Here is a 17858-nt window from a genome sequence, read left to right on the forward strand (position 1 = left end):
CTGTACATCCTAGGCGGATGTCTATAAGGCCTCTGTGGATGTGCATAAAGTTGGATCCATGCCGGCTTCTGAAATAGTTGTGGCAGAGGAATACAATAAGGAAACTGGATGATCCTCCAGGTTTTCACTAGTCTCAAAAGAGCCATGTGGTGGACATGGTACAGCAGAAAAATCTGACTGAACTTTCTTGGTCTTTTTCTTCTCATATAACTGACCCTCAGGCTGGGAAGATCCTTCCATAGTTTCTTAGATGACAGTTTAAGTCATTGATTTTCTAAATAAATAGCTAGGGAAGAAAGCAGACTGTGCAATCTGTTATGGATGAAAGCTTAGCAAATTGCATAAGACATATAGTCGTGGGAAGCACCTAAGCAAAACAAGCACTGCTCTTGACGATCTTTATGGGGAATCTGTCTCCTGCACTGGCATTTCCTTTTTCTGGATGGCATGAAATCAGCAATCATAACAAGGCAAAAGAATGATAAGAAAATAATAAAAAAAAAAAAAAAAAACAAAGGAGCACATATCTAAAAATGGTTTGGTAACCAACAAATGAATGAGCATTCAGACCAATGATTGAAGATAGCATTCAGACTGGCAGAAAAGTTTTGAGGATGGTATATCCAGACATCACCTTTATGATCTACACCATGCATGGGGAGCATAGGTGTGAAGTACAGTGTACTCATTACAACCTAAAGGCTTTGGTATACTGGCCAGACATCAGACTGCCCTAGGCAAGGAATACTTATAGTAAAGAATACTGCAATAGGGGTATAGAAGGGCATTGTTTAATTTGAATATACTTATTTAAATGTTTATGTTCAATAACAGAGCTAAAGTTATACTGACAGGTGCATGCATCTCTGTGTGCCATTGAGGGGATAGACCCTAGACTAACTGGCTGGAGAAAATCAATATGGAATTCAGTTTGCTATATATACAGCCTTACTTGTATGATGAGCTGCTAGACTGATCACTATTCTCAGTAGTTTCAAAAAAATACATTTTCTGTGTTGTGTAGTAATGTGTAAAACTAAAAACTAAAAAAAAAAAAACATAGAAACTAGTGGTCTTAAAACTTCATTGATGAGCTTGGTTATAAGAATTTCCAAAAATCATGAAACTCAGCTAGCATTCCAAAGTAACAAGCCTTTATTCATCAAAGGATTGCTTGTCCGTGATGAATAAAGGCTTGTTGCTTTGGAACACTAAGACCTGGGTTTCAGGTTTCATGAGTTTTGAAAATTATTGTGCCTGAGCTCATCACCAAAGTTTTGAGACCACTAGTTTCTCTGTTTTTATTTCTCTCAACACTTGTGGTGAGGTTGGAACTAGACATATTCCTGTGCTTGCTCATTTTTTAATGGGTAAAACTAAGAAATATGTTTTTTTTTCATATTCTTAATAACTGCTTTGAATTTGTCTAACTGTTGCTAACTTCTCAGCAATTTGTTTGATTTCTCTAGTTCTCTAGTCTTATATTTAATTTATTTTTTTCACTGCATGCCACCAGTCAAGAGTATCAGAATAGTTCAGTGAGTATCAAATCTACTCTTAGAAAATCCAGCCAGTATCACCTGTTTTAAAGTACCACCACTTTGCTTGTAACACACCTCGGTGTAGTACATGGGTGGGGCTGTATTGACACGAGAGGTAGACAGTGATGTTTTTAATTAGAAATGGTAATGAATTTAATCTGAAGTTTCTTCTGTCATTATCTGTTCCTGTCTTCCTTGATGTCCAGATGGAAATATAGTAATATCAGACATACTTAATTAAAAAAATGGGCTTTCAACCTTGTGTTTTTATCACAAGTCCTCTTTTTATGTTCTTTGATTTGTCATAAGAGTTTATTAGTGTACAAACTCTGAATATTCAAGCTAGATATTTGTTAGAAAGAAGAGACCTGTGATGTAATTTATTAAATGTATCACTGAGTATTGCTTGTTAAAATATATACTTTGTGTAGTATTTCCTGTGAGTCATGAAGTTCTCAAAAGAAGCCATTCACTGGAATGTTGATTCTGAAATATTGTTGCAATGTTTGCCCATGTTAGATTCACACAGAGTATAATCAGCGAGTATCAGAAGCTGACATGGTGGAAAAACATATAATTCAGGCTCGTGCCCAAGCAACTGCTGAAGAAGAGAGGGCTCTGAACAAGATGATAGAGGAAGTTGGGGATAAATACTATTCCCTTGGACTACCTCCAGGTAAATCAGTCACAGAACAGTGACATTGCACTATATTCATAGAAAAAAAATCTGATTTGTCATAAATATACTATTTTTTTATTTGTTAACTGGTTAAATGAATGGAACCATACTAGTGCAGTGGTTGATGCCACTGATTCACAACATTTGGTTTTAATTACTCTTCCAGTTCTGCTTTTAATTGGAGGGTCACCATGTGGAGTCTGCATGAGTTCCCTGTGCCTGTTATTATTATTATTATTTTTGGCAGGATTTTCTGGTTTCCTCCCACTTCCTTAAGACATTCTGATAGGTAAATTAGCAATCTCTAAATTGCTGTAAAACTGTACACCAGTCAGCTTCCACGCACCCAAACCGTCAAGTAGCTTGAGCTGAGCTGATGAAAAGACAAGATTGAGTGTGAAGACCTTCAGAGCTTTCCTGGTGCAGAAGAGTACTCTTCTCTGAGGCTTTTTGAGCATTGAAGGTCAAATTGTGCTTTCCTTTGCTGGGCAAATACATTTCCTTTGGGAAACAAAAAAACTTCAATTTTCTTAATTTTGTTGATGTTTTATTACTTTCTTCTTCGGGAAAGTTATTTTAAAGCTAGGAGTGTTATGCTTTTATGTACTATCCAGAGACTGTAACATACTTTTAAATGGAGCACTTGTTTTTTTTTCCCTGTAAGTTTAAAAGTAGTGTAAAGTAACTGAAAACATTTTTTTTTCTGTGGAAAAATTGTGGTCTGACATAGTGTTTTAAAATGCTTTTTACTGTATTTTCCTGTCAAAAAATGAACTTTTGTGGACTGGTAGTGTTTACCTGCAATTGTTGCTTGTCTTCCCCAGGAAAGAGGCACCATTTTTAGCTTGACCATGGAACAGATTATCAGCACCACTGTTGGTCCATCCAGCCACGAAATGAAAAAGTTAAGCAAACAGCCTTTGTTACTACAGCAGTCTAGCAATTTGCCTCACCCAAAGATGGGTGTCTGTGTTCTGGCCATTTGTTGTACCTCAGACCACTCATCTTTTACACCATACCTCTCTGGTGTAACACCTACAGCAACTATGGACCAGGGGTTAGCCATGTCCTCTGTTGTTCTTGGAGTCGCCTCAGTAGACAAGGGAGAGCCACTCTTGTCGATCCTGGGAAAGAGGACAGGGAAGGTTTCTCTGTTGTGTCAGAATGCTGTGTCCATCCCTGGGGAGGCAGCTACTGCCATTAATAACATGGGTGGCCCTATTTTTCCTGTCAAAAAGAAATAGAAAACCAAACATGTCTACTCCTCCTCAAATTTCTTTGGGTAGGAGTAGTTTCCTGGGTCTGGCTCAGGGTTTACTTCAGGATATTGATACTTCTTCTAAAGTAGTTTCTTGTAAAAGAAGGAGGGATTCTTCTTTTCCTGAAGAAATTCAAGATTCTGAATCTGAGCAGGAAAGTGCTGGGACAGATGCGTTTTTCCCCTCAGATTTCTGATCCAGACCCAGAGGAGAACTCAATGTCTGATTCTCCCTATGGGGGATTTCTCTTTCTCTGAGTCATTTTCTAGAATGTGCCAGTGTTTTCAGTAGGTGAACACTCAGGTTTCTCAGTCAGTCAGAAAATAGTATGAGTTGTTACAGAAGGATTTTCCAAAATCCACACCCATCCCTCATGTTCTATCTGCCTTATAGGATTTGTGTGTTACTGCCTGCTGTTTTTCTTATAGTCAGCCAGTTGCACCTAAAAATGCAGCTAGGATGTATAAAGCTCCTCAGTCTTTTAGATTTTATACACTGTTCTTAAACCTGACCTAGCAGCTATAGTTTTAGTTGATCCCACTGCTGCTAAGCATTTAATTAATTTCAGTCCTACTCTTTCTGATAAATATGGGAAGATTATTGCTAGGTATGGGAAAATAAGTGCATAGTTCTGCAACTTTGATTTTCAAATTGTTGAATTGTCACGCTCATATAACTTATTTTCTTCTATTGTACAGGTCACAACTCATTGTTTTCAGGGTGTGTATGATTTTTTAATCATTTTATTTGTTTTTAAAACAATAGATAAATTCTAAAACAAACAAATAGCTATTTAACATAAGTTCACAGCTGATCAATACATCAATGTTATACATAGCAACAACAATTAATATTTTGCAAGTCTTTAAGTGTAAGCCAAGATTTATATAAATATAATATTAGAAGTTCTCATCCTTATAGCATGCAATCCACTACTGCAAACATTTTTTTGTCACACTAATAAATTCAACACTGTAGGGTACCTTCACTTTTCAAATTTTTAGTAATTACTTTTCTGGCTATAGCAAGAATAGACCAAAGAAGAGGCACTTGGGTTTTTGGAATTATTGTAGGAATGGGAACATTAAATAAAATTAAAGATTTAGAAATATTGCATCTATCTCTGACCATAGAGCTTGAATGAAGTTACTAATTTCTTTCCAAAAAGGGTAGATGATATCACATTCATATACCATATGTGTTCAATCAGCTATTATTTCAGAATCACATCTCCAGCATTTAATTCTATTTGATTTATGCATAATTGTAATTTTGTTAGGCGTGACAAAAGCTCTGTATAAGAATTTCAAGTTAAAAATTTCCAGTATAATAAAGATATGGTTTTATCTGTAGATTTTAATATTATATTCTTGTATTCTTCAGAGAAGTCTTCATTACTAATTTTTGAGGAATAATTCCAATAGAAATTGTCTAAATATATGAAATCTAACTTAAGAGTTTTGTAAATTTGTGACAAATATGCCCAGGGATTCAATAAAGACTATACTAAATGTACACTAAGTGTACACTGTACTGAGGGAACAGACAACACAGGTATAATTCACACCATCATCCTCTTGATTATAGTTTTCCTACTGATTTTTTTTTTAGCTTTAAATATTGACAGAGATTCATACTACTGCACACTGTAGACTACATATGCACGTAGTATAATTTTTCTAAGTGACTAGAAAGTGCAAAAAGTGTGGTAGGAATGTTTTTGAATACATATCCTGTACACTTTGTGTACACTTAATGTAGGCATTATTGAATCTGGAGCATGATTTATTTTACATTGCATGTTATTTGTTAAGAATTCCAATATTTGGGAGCAATTTCTTATCTAGGTTAAATATCTTATTTTTCTCTGTGTTCACAAAGTCTCTAAATATTTGCAAAATTAACCAGTTCTCAGAATCTTGATTGTATTTGGACTGTAAATGTTGAACAGTATATATATCAGTACCATTTAATAATTGATGCCAATAAACTAAGTTACTTTGTTATTTCAGTACTAGCATTTTGTTGAAGTTATGAGATTCTAAGTAATCATTTGTATACACAATTGGAAACACAAAATATTAAGTCTTTAATACAATGGTTAGAATGTGTGAAGTTTTGGAAAAGGGAAATGATGTTATTCAAATAGGTAATTTGAAAAGAGGGTATAATTCCATTTACACAAAGATCTTTTAATAACCAGATAAAACTATTAGAGACTATTTGTTTATGATTGGTTGTGATATATTTATTACTTACTAATAATATTTCTTGCTGTGTTTGTTTCCATTTTGAATCATAAGATGGATTTATCCGCAATGCTATCCTCTTTCCCCATTATCCCAACCTTTTCTGTGCCAATCAAAGGAAACTCTTGGTTTATTAAGATGCCAAAAAATTTAAGTAGAATATTATTTATCTTCTTCATTATTTTTTTTGGTGGAGATAGTGCTAAAGATTGTAAGACAAACAATATTTAAGGGAAAATTACTATCTTAATAAGCATTAATCATTCTTCCATTGTAAAGAAGAATTTGTTCCAATTCGCGAGTAAACTTAAAATGTTATCAACAACCCTGTTGAAAGTTTGTTTGTATCATTTCTTTACTCTTAGACATAATGGTTATACCAAGGCATTTCATTTGACTGCTATTCCAATTGAAATTAGAATATTTTTTGTATGAATTGTTTAATTTTTTTTATTAATTAATGATGTATTTGTTTTAGTATGATTAAATCTTAAGTTCGAGATTTTTTCAAACTGACTCATAGAACTAATTATATGTTCTAATGAAATTTCTATATTTTCTATTGTTAGTAAAATATCATCAGCAAAGAGTTGAATCTTTAGTTTGAAATATTCTTCTTTGATGCCATTAATGTTCTTATTGGATCTAATACTATTAGCAAAGAGTTCTATAGCTAATGAAAAAAAATAAAGGTGATAGTGGATAGCCTTGTTCTGTGTCTTTTTGTAATTTAAAGTAATTAGAAAGATAAGAACCTATTTTAACATAAGCACATGAGTTATTGTATAACTTAGAAATTAATGCAATTAGCTCAGGTAAGAAGTTATACAGCTTACGTTTTTTAAACAGGTATGACCAATTAACTGAGTTAAAAGCCTTATCTAAATTGAGAATAATGATGGAAAGTTATTTTTTCTGTTTGCATAGTCTGTAAATATATGTGTTCTTATTATATTATTCTGTAATTCTCTATTTAAAATAAACCCACTCTGATCATTGTTAATTAGTTTAGGTATAAATAGATTAATTCTGTTAGCTAAAATAGACACAAACATCTTATAGTCCACATTTAAAAGTGAAATGGGTCTGTATTATGAACACTTTGTCAGATTCTTATCTTGTTTTAAAATAGGTGATATAAGGGACTATTTCCATGATAGGGGACTTAAGCAGTTGTTTTTATTTCTCTATAGACCTTATCTAATATTTTAACTGCATCCTCCTGTTGTATTTTATATAGTTCTGGTATAAAACCATCTAAGCCCAGCACCTTATTATTCTTTAACTTTTTTATTTGATCTTTTATTTCTGTTAAAGTTAATGGTCTATCAATTTTTATTTGTTCACTTGTTACTTTATTACTTAAATTTTCCCTTAGAAAAGTTTCAACTATATCATCATTATCTAGGTTATTTGTATGGTTTACTATGGTATGGTTGAAAGGGGTTGGGTCGAACAGTTGCAACATTGGAAAAGAATAATGAATTTGGCAACATCAGAAGACCAGAATGTCAAACATTGTGAATACGAAGATGCATATACCACATTTTCGACATTTCTGTCTTCCAGCCGTGGTGTTAGTTAGGTGACCTCTATTATTTTGTAGTGGAGGCTATGCCCCCCTGCACCCCCTGGACATGAAATATATCAACTCCGAGATCGCACTACAGTGAGGCATTGGGCTACTTCCCTGTTCCTCACTGAAGCACAACCTCCCACCACAGTCTCGGCACATCGCTTGCCAAAAGGTTGAGTGCACCATGCAACTCGACTAAACGTGGACAACCGTTACTGGTTCGATTTCCTGCCCCTTGGATACCGTGGTTTCAGACATTCGTGTAAGTCATAGTAAACCTATTTGTATTATTATTTATATTTTCATAAAATATTTTAAAGTCCTCAAGAATACCTTTAATATCTGTTCTTCTTTCTTTTTTATTATTTATATATGTTATAATGTCTTTGATATGATTTAGTTTATTCATTTTCTTTTATCTAAGAACAAGTTTATGCAAGTTTAAAGGGTTTACTGAATATGTCTGAAGTTTATGTTTTTCCAGGTTTTTGAAACTTTATGATTTAGAATTTCAACACATTGTATTAAAGTTTTTAAGTTCAGACTGACTGATAATGTCATTTCATTTTAGATTTAATTTTAGTGTGTCTATTTTGGTCTGTAGTATATTCAATTCTTTGTCCCATTTTCTTGTTTTACTAATATGCCAACTTGTAGTTCTTCCATTTAAATATGCCTTTATTGAATCCCACAGGACAATGTCAGATAATTCACCATTCATGTTTATTTCTAGGAAATTTTTGATCTGTTTAACATACCAAGCCTTAAATCCTTTTATTTTAATAATGTACACTAGTAATCTGCTGAGATGTATTAAATTGTCAGTTTTGAAAATAATATTAAAGATTATAGCATTATGGTCTGAGAATGGAAATGAAACTATTGAAACTTCTCTGAAATGTGACAACAGATTGTTTGAGACAGAAATGTTATCAATATTTGTTTGTGTTCCATATCTGTATGAATAATGTGTAAATTGAAGTAAGTTTGTTTTCCTTAGCTCATATATATCATTTAAATTCATTAGATTTACAAATTTGTTAAGTGTTTGGCTGCAAATGTGATTCTTATCTTTCTATCTGTAGTGGAATCTTTGTCTGATAAAATACAATTATAATCACAACCTTCTCTTCCTCTTTCAAATTTCCTGGTAACACTAGACATAAAAAATAATTTTCATCACATCCCTATTCATCTAGACAATTCTTAAGGCTTTGAGTGTCTGGATCTCATTATCAGTTCTCTGCCTTACCCCTTGGACTATCCACTGCTCCAGACGTGTTCATAAAGTTTCTAGCTCCAGTTGTAGCTATTTGCAGGCAAAACAGTATCCACATTTTCTGTCTTTAGATGAATTACTTATCTTTGCAGAGTCTTTCGTAAAGTGTCCACAATATCTCTCTTGGGTGAGAGATCACTTGCACAAGCTGGGTTTCCAAGACAACATTCAGAAGTCTTTCTTGATGCACTCATACAGGATTTTTGTTCCTGGGATGTCAACTAGACATTCAGTTCAAAGAGCTTTTCTTCCAAAGGAAAATTTAGGTCTTTACTTAGATCCAGTTCTTAGGTTTCCACTCAGATTTCAGTGACTGTGAGCAAATATCTCAGGATTTTGGGTCCCATGGCATCTATGATTCTTATGATACTCTGGCAAGACTCTACATGAGAAACATGATACAGTGGTATCTGAAACCTCTTTTACGCCAACATCAACATCCTTTATCCTTTCAAATCACAGTGCTGGGAGTTGTCGGAAAACAAATCTTCTGGTGGAGACAACACATATTCTTGAATCCAGGTCTTCCCTTCTCTCACCCTGCTCCAAAGCATTCAGTCACCACAGATGCTTTGGACTTTGCTTGGAGATTAGTTTCAGGAGGGGTAAAAGTGTAGGGGGTGTGGGACACCAAGGACACATGAAAGCACATACATATCAAAAAAATACTTGCCCTTATCAAGCCACTCAACTCTCTGAACCATCTTTGGTCCCTGTGACCTCTTCAAGTAGTTATAGGCAATGCTACAGTCACCTGGTACATCAACAAGCAAGGGGGGACCAGGTCCTATCCCCTCTGCAGACTAGTCTTGTTAGCTTCGGATATAACTTCACTGGACAATCTCACTCTACACTATCTTAAATTCCATCAGAACAGTATTGTTTTGGAAGACAACTTGAGCAGGGCCAGGGCAGACCCTCACAAATGGAAACTAGATCAGAGGATCTTCCAAGATTTGATCCTTCTGTGAGGTGTTCCTCAAGTAGACCTATTTGACTCCTGTTTGAACAATCAACTGGCAAGATTTCATTCCAGGACTCTGTGCAAGAATACCTTGAAGACAGATGCCTTTTCTTTCCTTTGGACAGGAATGTTGCCCTTATGGTTTTCCATCTTTTCTTCTAATATCCAGGGTTCTTCTGAAGATTCAGAAGGAATTTCCACAAGATCATTATGGTGACTCCCTTTGGGCCCAGGAAGCCATCGTTTTTCCCTTCTTTTGGAAATGGCCAGAGTGATTACTACAAGCTTACTCACAGACTGGATCTACTCACACAAGAAAGGAGGTGTTTAATACACCCTGACATCAGTCATCTTCAATTGACTGCCTGGATGATGGGGTCTTAATTCATTATAGGCACCAGTTTACTGAGGACATGCAGCAGGTACTAATGGATGATAGGGTCTAATTTCCTTTTAAGCACATGTTTACTGAGATCTTGCAGCAGGTACTAATGGAGGCAAGAAAGTCTGCTGCTAGAAACTCATATATTAGCACACAGAAAAGGTTTTCTAGTTGTTGCCAACAACATAAACAGCACCAATTCAGTTATTTGTTCCATTTATAATATTTGTGTGAGTTACTATTCTATGAACTTTTTTACTCCTCCATCAAGGTTCATTTTGTCTTCCCGTGGATCCTCCTCTTTCAATGCATTCTCATGTCAAAATGTTTTTGAAGGAGGTTTTGCATAGAGGCCTCCAAGAAAATAGGTACCCCCTCCTTGGGATCTTAATTTTGTGTTACAGAAACTAACACTTATTCCATTTGATTCAACTAATCTGGCTGATTTGAGTTTTTTAACATGAAAAACTGTTTTACTGAGTGCTAGAGGAGTATATGACTTGCAAGCTCTTACAGTGAGTTAACTCTATCTCATTTCCACATAGACAGGGTATCTTTGAGAAATAATCTTTCTTTTATACCTAAAATGATCTATGTGTTTACTTTAAGTCAAACCATCCATCTCCTCATTTTTTTCTGAACCTTAAAATGAGGAAGAACGGATACTCCACATACAGCTCCGGTACTGTCTTGACTGAACTAAATATTTCAGATCTTTGGATCAGTTGTTCTTTTTTTGTGAAGGTAAGAAGAAGGGACAATCTATGTAAAAACAGACTATTTCCAAATGGTTGTCTCAGGCTATTACCTTTTGTTATACTCACCATAGCAAAACTATTCTGGTCAGGGTCAAGGTCTAGTCTACCAGGGCTCTGGTTTCATGTATGGCTTTTCGGAAAGTGTTGGATTCTTGAAGTATTCTAGAAGCAGCATCTTGGTCCTCTATGCATACATTTACAAGGCATTACAAGCCTGATTCCTTCTCTGGGTTTCAAGCAGTCTTTGCTAGAACTGTTGTCAAGGGGCTCCTGGTCCCTTCCCCTTCCACCTTCCAAATGTAGCAAGCTAGGGTAATATACTCCTATAGCTAAGGCTACTGCAGCAGTGATCAGTATGATGAACAGAGTACAGTTGTGTAAGTAAACTTACCATAACAGTAGGTGTCCAAATGATCACTGCTGCAGTAGCTGTTCACTCTCTCAATCCCCATTGTTTCTTGGTGTGTTGCTTAAACCAGGGTGTGAGTACTTATTTTTGTTGTTTTTAACATTGTCCTTTCAGGGCTCAGCCTCCTTCTCCCTATTAGCTTGAAAGCACTGAAAGGCTTGGCATCCAAACCTGTCTTTTTAGTCAGCTCAGCTCAGGCTACCTGATGATTTTAGGCACATGAAAAGTGCCCTGAATCTTTGGAAGCTGGCCTGCTGTTATATATCCTTGGTGGGCTATAACCCAATTATCTAAGGCTACTGCAGTAGTGATCATTTGAACATCTACTGTTATGGTAGGTTTCTCACATAACTATCCTTTCTTCCACCTTAGCCATCAAAACAATAAATTGTCAGGTTAGTGTCTTGACGATATGAGAAAGTAAAACATCTCTGAATTTTTAATGTTGTCCATGTGTCAAGTAGCCAGACCCTGTTTAAAATGCACTTATGACACTTCTGATGCTGTTTCTAGTGCAGATGTCTGTGATGAGAAGATTTTCCTAGCTGCATTCTCAGAATTTACCAGAGGATGCCAAAGCTGAGCTTCTGAATGCTCCCCTGTATAAAGAGGTATTATTTGTCCTTTCTCCTGCTGAAGTCCTTAAAATATTTGATGAAATGGGAAGATGAGTAGAGGGGGTTTCCAAAAAGTTTCAGCCCTCTGTACCAAAATACATTAGAAACTTTCCTTCAATTTTCAGAAAGAAATGACAGAGGTTTAAAAAAGTATGGAAAGTCCTCTAAAACCAAGGACAGTCTATGAAAGCAGACCTACTATATGCCCTACTCTTATACTACTCAGCAACAGCTCCTCGTGGTCCTGCAGAGTGGTGCTAGCAGCAGAGAATCGAAAAAAGCAACTACTTTCAAGATATAAGTATATTTTTGCTGTTTCTACCTGTGCAACCTTCCTTTCTTGCTGAAAACGAAGTTAAACTGCTAATTTAACTGTATTTAGCGTTTTTTATTACCTGCACTTAAGTTAAAGCTTGTTTGTTTAATTTAACTGTTGAGGCTGCCCACTCAAGTGTGCTAGCCTGTGCATTTAATATACTGTTGTTTTTCTGCATTTTCCTGTTGCTTTCTTGAAAAAAAAAAAAAAAAAAAATCCTTGTTTCCCTGGCTAGAATAGTCCCCTATACAGGTTTTGCTGTATTCTGGACTTTGGGATAGTTCCTGTGTTGCCCATTACCTTCCTTGGATAGAAGGAAGTTTCTTTGCTCACCAGTGGGAGTGGGGAGCCTTGAGCAGCCTATCTGTCCCTGAAGGAGTGACCTCAGCACAAGAATCTTGTAGTAATTGGCCGTTTTGGGCCATTTCTAGCTCTTTGAAGTTCCCTGCTTAAAAATCCACCTGTGAGTGTTTTTTTCACTTATACTACTCAGCAACAGCTCCTCGTGGTCCTGCAGAGTGGTGCTAGCAGCAGAGAATTTAAAAAAGTGACTACTTTCAAGATATAAGTATATTTTTGCCGTTTCTACCTGTGCAACCTTCCTTTCTTGCTGAAAACGAAGTTAAACTGCTAATTTAACTGTATTTAGCGTTTTTTTATTACCTGCACTTAAGTTAAAGCTTGTTTGTTTAATTTAACTGTTGAGGCTGCCCACTCAAGTGCGCTAGCTTGTGCATTTAATATACTGTTGTTTTTCTGCAATTTCCTGTTGCTTTCTTGAAAAGAAAAAAATATATATCCTTGTTTCCCGCCTTTCCCTGGCTAGAATAGTCCCCTATACAGGCTTTGCTGTATTCTGGACTTTGGAATAGTTACTGTGTTGCCCATTACCTTACTTGGATAGAAGGAAGTTTCTTTGCTCACCAGTGGGAGTGGGGAGCCTTGAGCAGCCTATCTGTCCCTGAAGGAGTGACCTCAGCACAAGAATCTTGTAGTAATTGGCCGTTTTGGGCCATTTCTAGCTCTTTGAAGTTCCCTGCTTAAAAATCCACCTGTGAGCGTTTTTTTCGCTTATACTACTCAGCAACAGCTGCTCGTGGTCCTGCAGAGTGGTGCTAGCAGCAGAGAATCGAAAAAAGCGACTACTTTCAAGATATAAGTATATTTTTGCTGTTTCTACCTGTGTGACCTTCCTTTCTTGCTGAAAACAAAGTTAAACTGCTAATTTAACTGTATTTAGCATTTTTTTATCACCTGCACTTAAGTTAAAGCTTGTTTGTTTAATTTAACTGTTGAGGCTGCCCACTCAAGTGTGCTAGCCTGTGCATTTAATATACTGTTGTTTTTCTGCATTTTCCTGTTGCTTTCTTGAAAAAAAATATATATATATATATATATATATATATCCTTGTTTCCCACCTTTCCCTGGCTAGAATAGTCCCCTATACAGGCTTTGCTGTATTCTGGACTTTGGGACAGTTCCTGCGTTGCCCATTACCTTACTTGGATAGAAGGAAGTTTCTTTGCTCACCAGTGGGAGTGGGGAGCCTTGAGCAGCCTATCTGTCCCTAAAGGAGTGACCTCAGCACAAGAATCTTGTAGAAATTGGCCATTTTGGGCCATTTCTAGCTCTTTGAAGTTCCCTGCTTAAAAATCCGCCTGTGAGCATTTTTTTTCGCTTATACTACTCAGCAACAGCTCCTCGTGGTCCTGCAGAGTGGTGCTAGCAGCAGAGAATCAAAAAAAGCGACTACTTTCAAGATATAAGTATATTTTTGCTGTTTCTACCTGTGCAACCTTCCTTTCTTGCTGAAAACAAAGTTAAACTGCTAATTTAACTGTATTTAGAATTTTTTATTACCTGCACTTAAGTTAAAGCTTGTTTGTTTAATTTAACTGTTGAGGCTGCCCACTCAAGTTCGCTAGCCTGTGCATTTAATATACTGTTGTTTTTCTGAATTTTCCTGTTGCTTTCTTGAAAAAAAAAAAGAAAAAAAACAAAAAAATATCCTTGTTTCCTGCCTTTCCCTGGCTAGAATAGTCCCCTATACAGGCTTTGCTGTATTCTGGACTTTGGGATAGTTCATGTGTTGCCCATTACCTTACTTGGATAGAAGGAGGTTTCTTTGCTTACCAGTGGGAGTGGGGAGCCTTGAGCAGCCTATCTGTCCCTGAAGGAGTGACCTCAGCACAAGAATATTATAGTAATTGGCCGTTTTGAGCCATTTCTAGCTCTTTGAAGTTCCTTGCTTAAAAATCCACTTTAGCATCCGTTTGCACACTTTTGCGTGATTTTGCGTGAAGTTGCTCATAGCGCAGCATCGGGCAGTGCTGGTTAATCTAGTTTAAACTATTTCTGGCTCCGCAAAGTCTACTCTTCAGTTTTTCCCTTAGAACTGCTCTACTTTCAATCTAAACAGTCTATTCTCTATCTAAAAAGCCCAGCACTTGCTCTTAAAGCATTTTTACACAGGTAAAGCACTCATAAACAAAAAAGAAAGCACTACATCCACCTACAATCCCCTTGAATACCCATTTCCCTATAGGTCCCTTCTGACTCAGTTACACAGCAATCCCTTACTCTATTCTAGGTGAATCTGGGAGTCTTGAGGCAATGTTACAACTGCCTCCTGTACACAGACAACCCTCTCCTCCTCCCAACAAATACAAATACATGTGAGAGATTCAACTATATAGCCAAACTGGAGGCTGAGCTCTCTCGACTGGCAAAACCAGTCAGGAGGAGAAGGTAACCACACTCACCACAAGCCCAGTCTCACATAGACCTATCACAACTGCAAACCAAACACATAAACACACAAAAACATACTTGGAGGCTCTAATTAAAAATATACCAAAACAACAGAGGCCTCCAAACCAGACATCCAAGCAACCACTACCTCAAAACACAGCACATGCAACACATAGTTCACAAAGTCAGTGTGCCAAACAGTCACAGCCCTTAAGGCCAAACAACATGCCTGATACACTTGTAATAGGTGACTCCATAGTCAGACACATTGACGTCCCGCTCACCAGACTGAACAAGGAAAAGGTTACAGTAAGCTGCCTGTCGGGCGCTAGAATCCGCCACATAACACAAGCTCTCAGGTCACTCCAAAGCAAGTACAAATATGACTCAGTCATTGTCCATGCCCGTGTGAATGACCTGAGACGTACCTCCCTGGACTTCATGAAAAAAGACTTACAGGAGCTCTCTGATTATGTAGCCCAGGCCGGTATGACCCTGACCCTGAGCAGCATCTTACCCTCACCAAGAATGATGCCACAGTACAAAGACAAAATGATCAGCTTTAACAATTGGTTCAATTACTGGTGTCATTCTAAGGAGATCCAATGTCTGTCTGCTTGGGATGACATGCTTGACAAGCCATGCTGCTTCGCAAGGGATGGCTTGCACCTGTCACCCCTGGGCTTCCAGATATTGGCCAAGGCTCTTGCCACCCCCATAGTGCCTTTTTTAGGCAAGGCTCAAAAGACAAACCCACCTCCCTAGAAAACACAAGTGGAAAAAAATTAAGGGTAATGCTGCTCAACGCCAGAAGTCTAAACCTCAAGATGCACGCTCTCGAAGCCCTCCTCAGTATGGAGAACATTGATGTCTGTGCAGTGACTGAAACCTGGTTCAAGGCTCCTGAGAGCACCCCAGCACTACCAGATTATACCTCATATCATGCTTTTCGGCCTCAAAACTTGGACCGAACCACAAATGGAGGGGGTATCCATATTCATCAAAGATACCCACACCTGCAGGTTAGTGGCAACGTACGAAGCATCGGAGACCATCCAGGTGCAACTAACCATAGGCAAAACTGCCCTACAGTTTGTAGCATGCTACAGACCACCCTCTCAAACTCAGGAACCCCACTCAGCCTTCCTGAAGAAACTGGAGAGTATGAATGTCTCTCCAAATACCATCATATTGGAAGACTTCAACTACCCAAACATAGACTGGGAGCATTCCTCAAGCTCCAACACCCTAGCCCAAAGGTTCCTTAAATTCATAAACTCAAATGCGATGGAACAACTAGTCACCACTCCCACAAGAGGAGATAATATACTAGACCTGATCATCTCAAACATGGGGACACAATGCTCCACACCAGAAGTATACCCCTCATTGGTGAGATCAGACCATAAATTAATCTCACTGGAAATCCACATCCCGCCCCCACCCCCAGCACAAAAGACCACAGTGAAGAATCTCTCAAAAGCTGACTTCACACTTCTTAGTACTGAAGTGGTATCCTTCAAGGCCCCTGGGCCAGTGAAAACCACAGCCCACACCACTGAATCCTTTATAAACGCTTTCTACGGACACCTTCAAGAATGCATGGATCATGCAATCCCAAATAAAATCAAGACCCATTCCCCCAAAGGCAGGCATCCTGTCTGGTGGACCCCAGCCATAAACAAGCTTTACAACAGGAGGAGGAAGCTACTACATGACAGAGCAAAATCCCCAAAAGGGAAGGCATCTCTGATCAGTACTAGCAAAAAACTACGATCACTCATAAAATCATCCAAGGCCAACTTTGAGAGAAAAATCGCAAAAGACACTAAAGACAATCACAAGGCCTTCTTTAGTTATGTTAGAAACCTGGGTGGAAACTCCCAGATATGCTCAGAGTTAGTCCAAAATGACAAGAAATACACTGAACCCACAGACATTGGCAACATACTGGCAGACAGGTTCAGTGCAAATTCCCCCCCCCCCCACCAAAAGGAGAAATATCTATCCCAGCAGAGTGTAAACTCCCTGACATCTCAGATGCCCAGGTGAGAGCCGCCCTCTCCAAAGCTAAAATCACAGCATCAATGGGATCAGACGGTGTCCTGGGTTACGTGCTACATGAACTCCAAGAGGAACTAAACCCGCACATAAGGCTGCTGTTTAATATTAGCCTTACTACAGGATACGTACCCAAAGAATGGCGTACAGCAACAGTGGTCCCACTCCACAAAGGAGGTGGTTCTACGGACCCTGGAAATTACCGCCCCATAAGCTTGATGAGCCTGGTCTGAAAAGCTATGGAGAGGATCATTATGGAACTCATAAACAAAGACACTGGGGACCTACAGACACTGGATCCTACCCAATTCGGCTTTGTCAAGGGCAGATCCTGCCTCTTGAACCTGGTCGACTTTTTTCAAACAGTCACTAAGGCCATTGATGAAGGTAAGGCAGTTCACACAGCCTACCTTGATCTTGCAAAAGCCTTCGACACAATACCCCACTCGGGCATCATAGACAAGCTCACCAACTTAAATGTAAACCCATATGTCATTAGATGGGTTGCAAACTGGCTCAATGACATAACCCACAAGGTCAGAATTGCTGGAGCCATGTCAGACTCTAAGCCAGTCACAAGCGGTGTCCCACAGGGCTCGGTCCAGGGACCCCTCTTGTTCGGCATTTATTTTTCTGAGGTGCAAGTAAACAAAGGAGGATTGTGGCTAACAAAGTTTGCAGATGACTGCAAACTGGGCGCCATAATTGATACTCCAGTGGACACAAGCATCCTTCAGAAAGGCCTCATAGAAATGGATAACTGGTGCCAGAGCCATGGCCTTAAACTGAACGTGAAAAAATGTATAGTCATACCTTTTGGGAAAAACAAAGTACCCACAAATTACCAAATAGGTGGTAATCCATTAAGTATGGAAGAAGTAATCAGGGACCTAGGGACCCAAGTTGATAGTAACCTCTCATTTGACACTCGCATTGCCAAGGTGGTTAGGAAGACCTTCTATATTACCCACCTTATCATGAAAGGATTCACATCTAGATCAAGAGAGGTCATTGTG

The 17858-nt window shown here is 37.9% G+C and overlaps 1 protein-coding gene across 1 annotated transcript in view; it reads left to right on the top strand.

Annotated features, from left to right (window-relative positions):
* Nucleotides 1-17858, top strand: part of DLEC1 (DLEC1 cilia and flagella associated protein) — a 2498134-nt gene that overhangs the window by 81614 nt on the left and 2398662 nt on the right. Inside the window, exon 3 of the mRNA XM_044067561.1 lies at nucleotides 2061-2217. Coding sequence (XP_043923496.1) covers nucleotides 2061-2217 — 157 coding nt within the window. The remainder of the gene's footprint in view (nucleotides 1-2060; nucleotides 2218-17858) is intronic.

The sequence above is a fragment of the Protopterus annectens genome, chromosome 3.part1 (genome assembly GCF_019279795.1).
Source record: "Protopterus annectens isolate FY-2018-M chromosome 3.part1, PAN1.0, whole genome shotgun sequence".
NCBI lineage: Eukaryota > Metazoa > Chordata > Ceratodontiformes > Protopteridae > Protopterus > Protopterus annectens.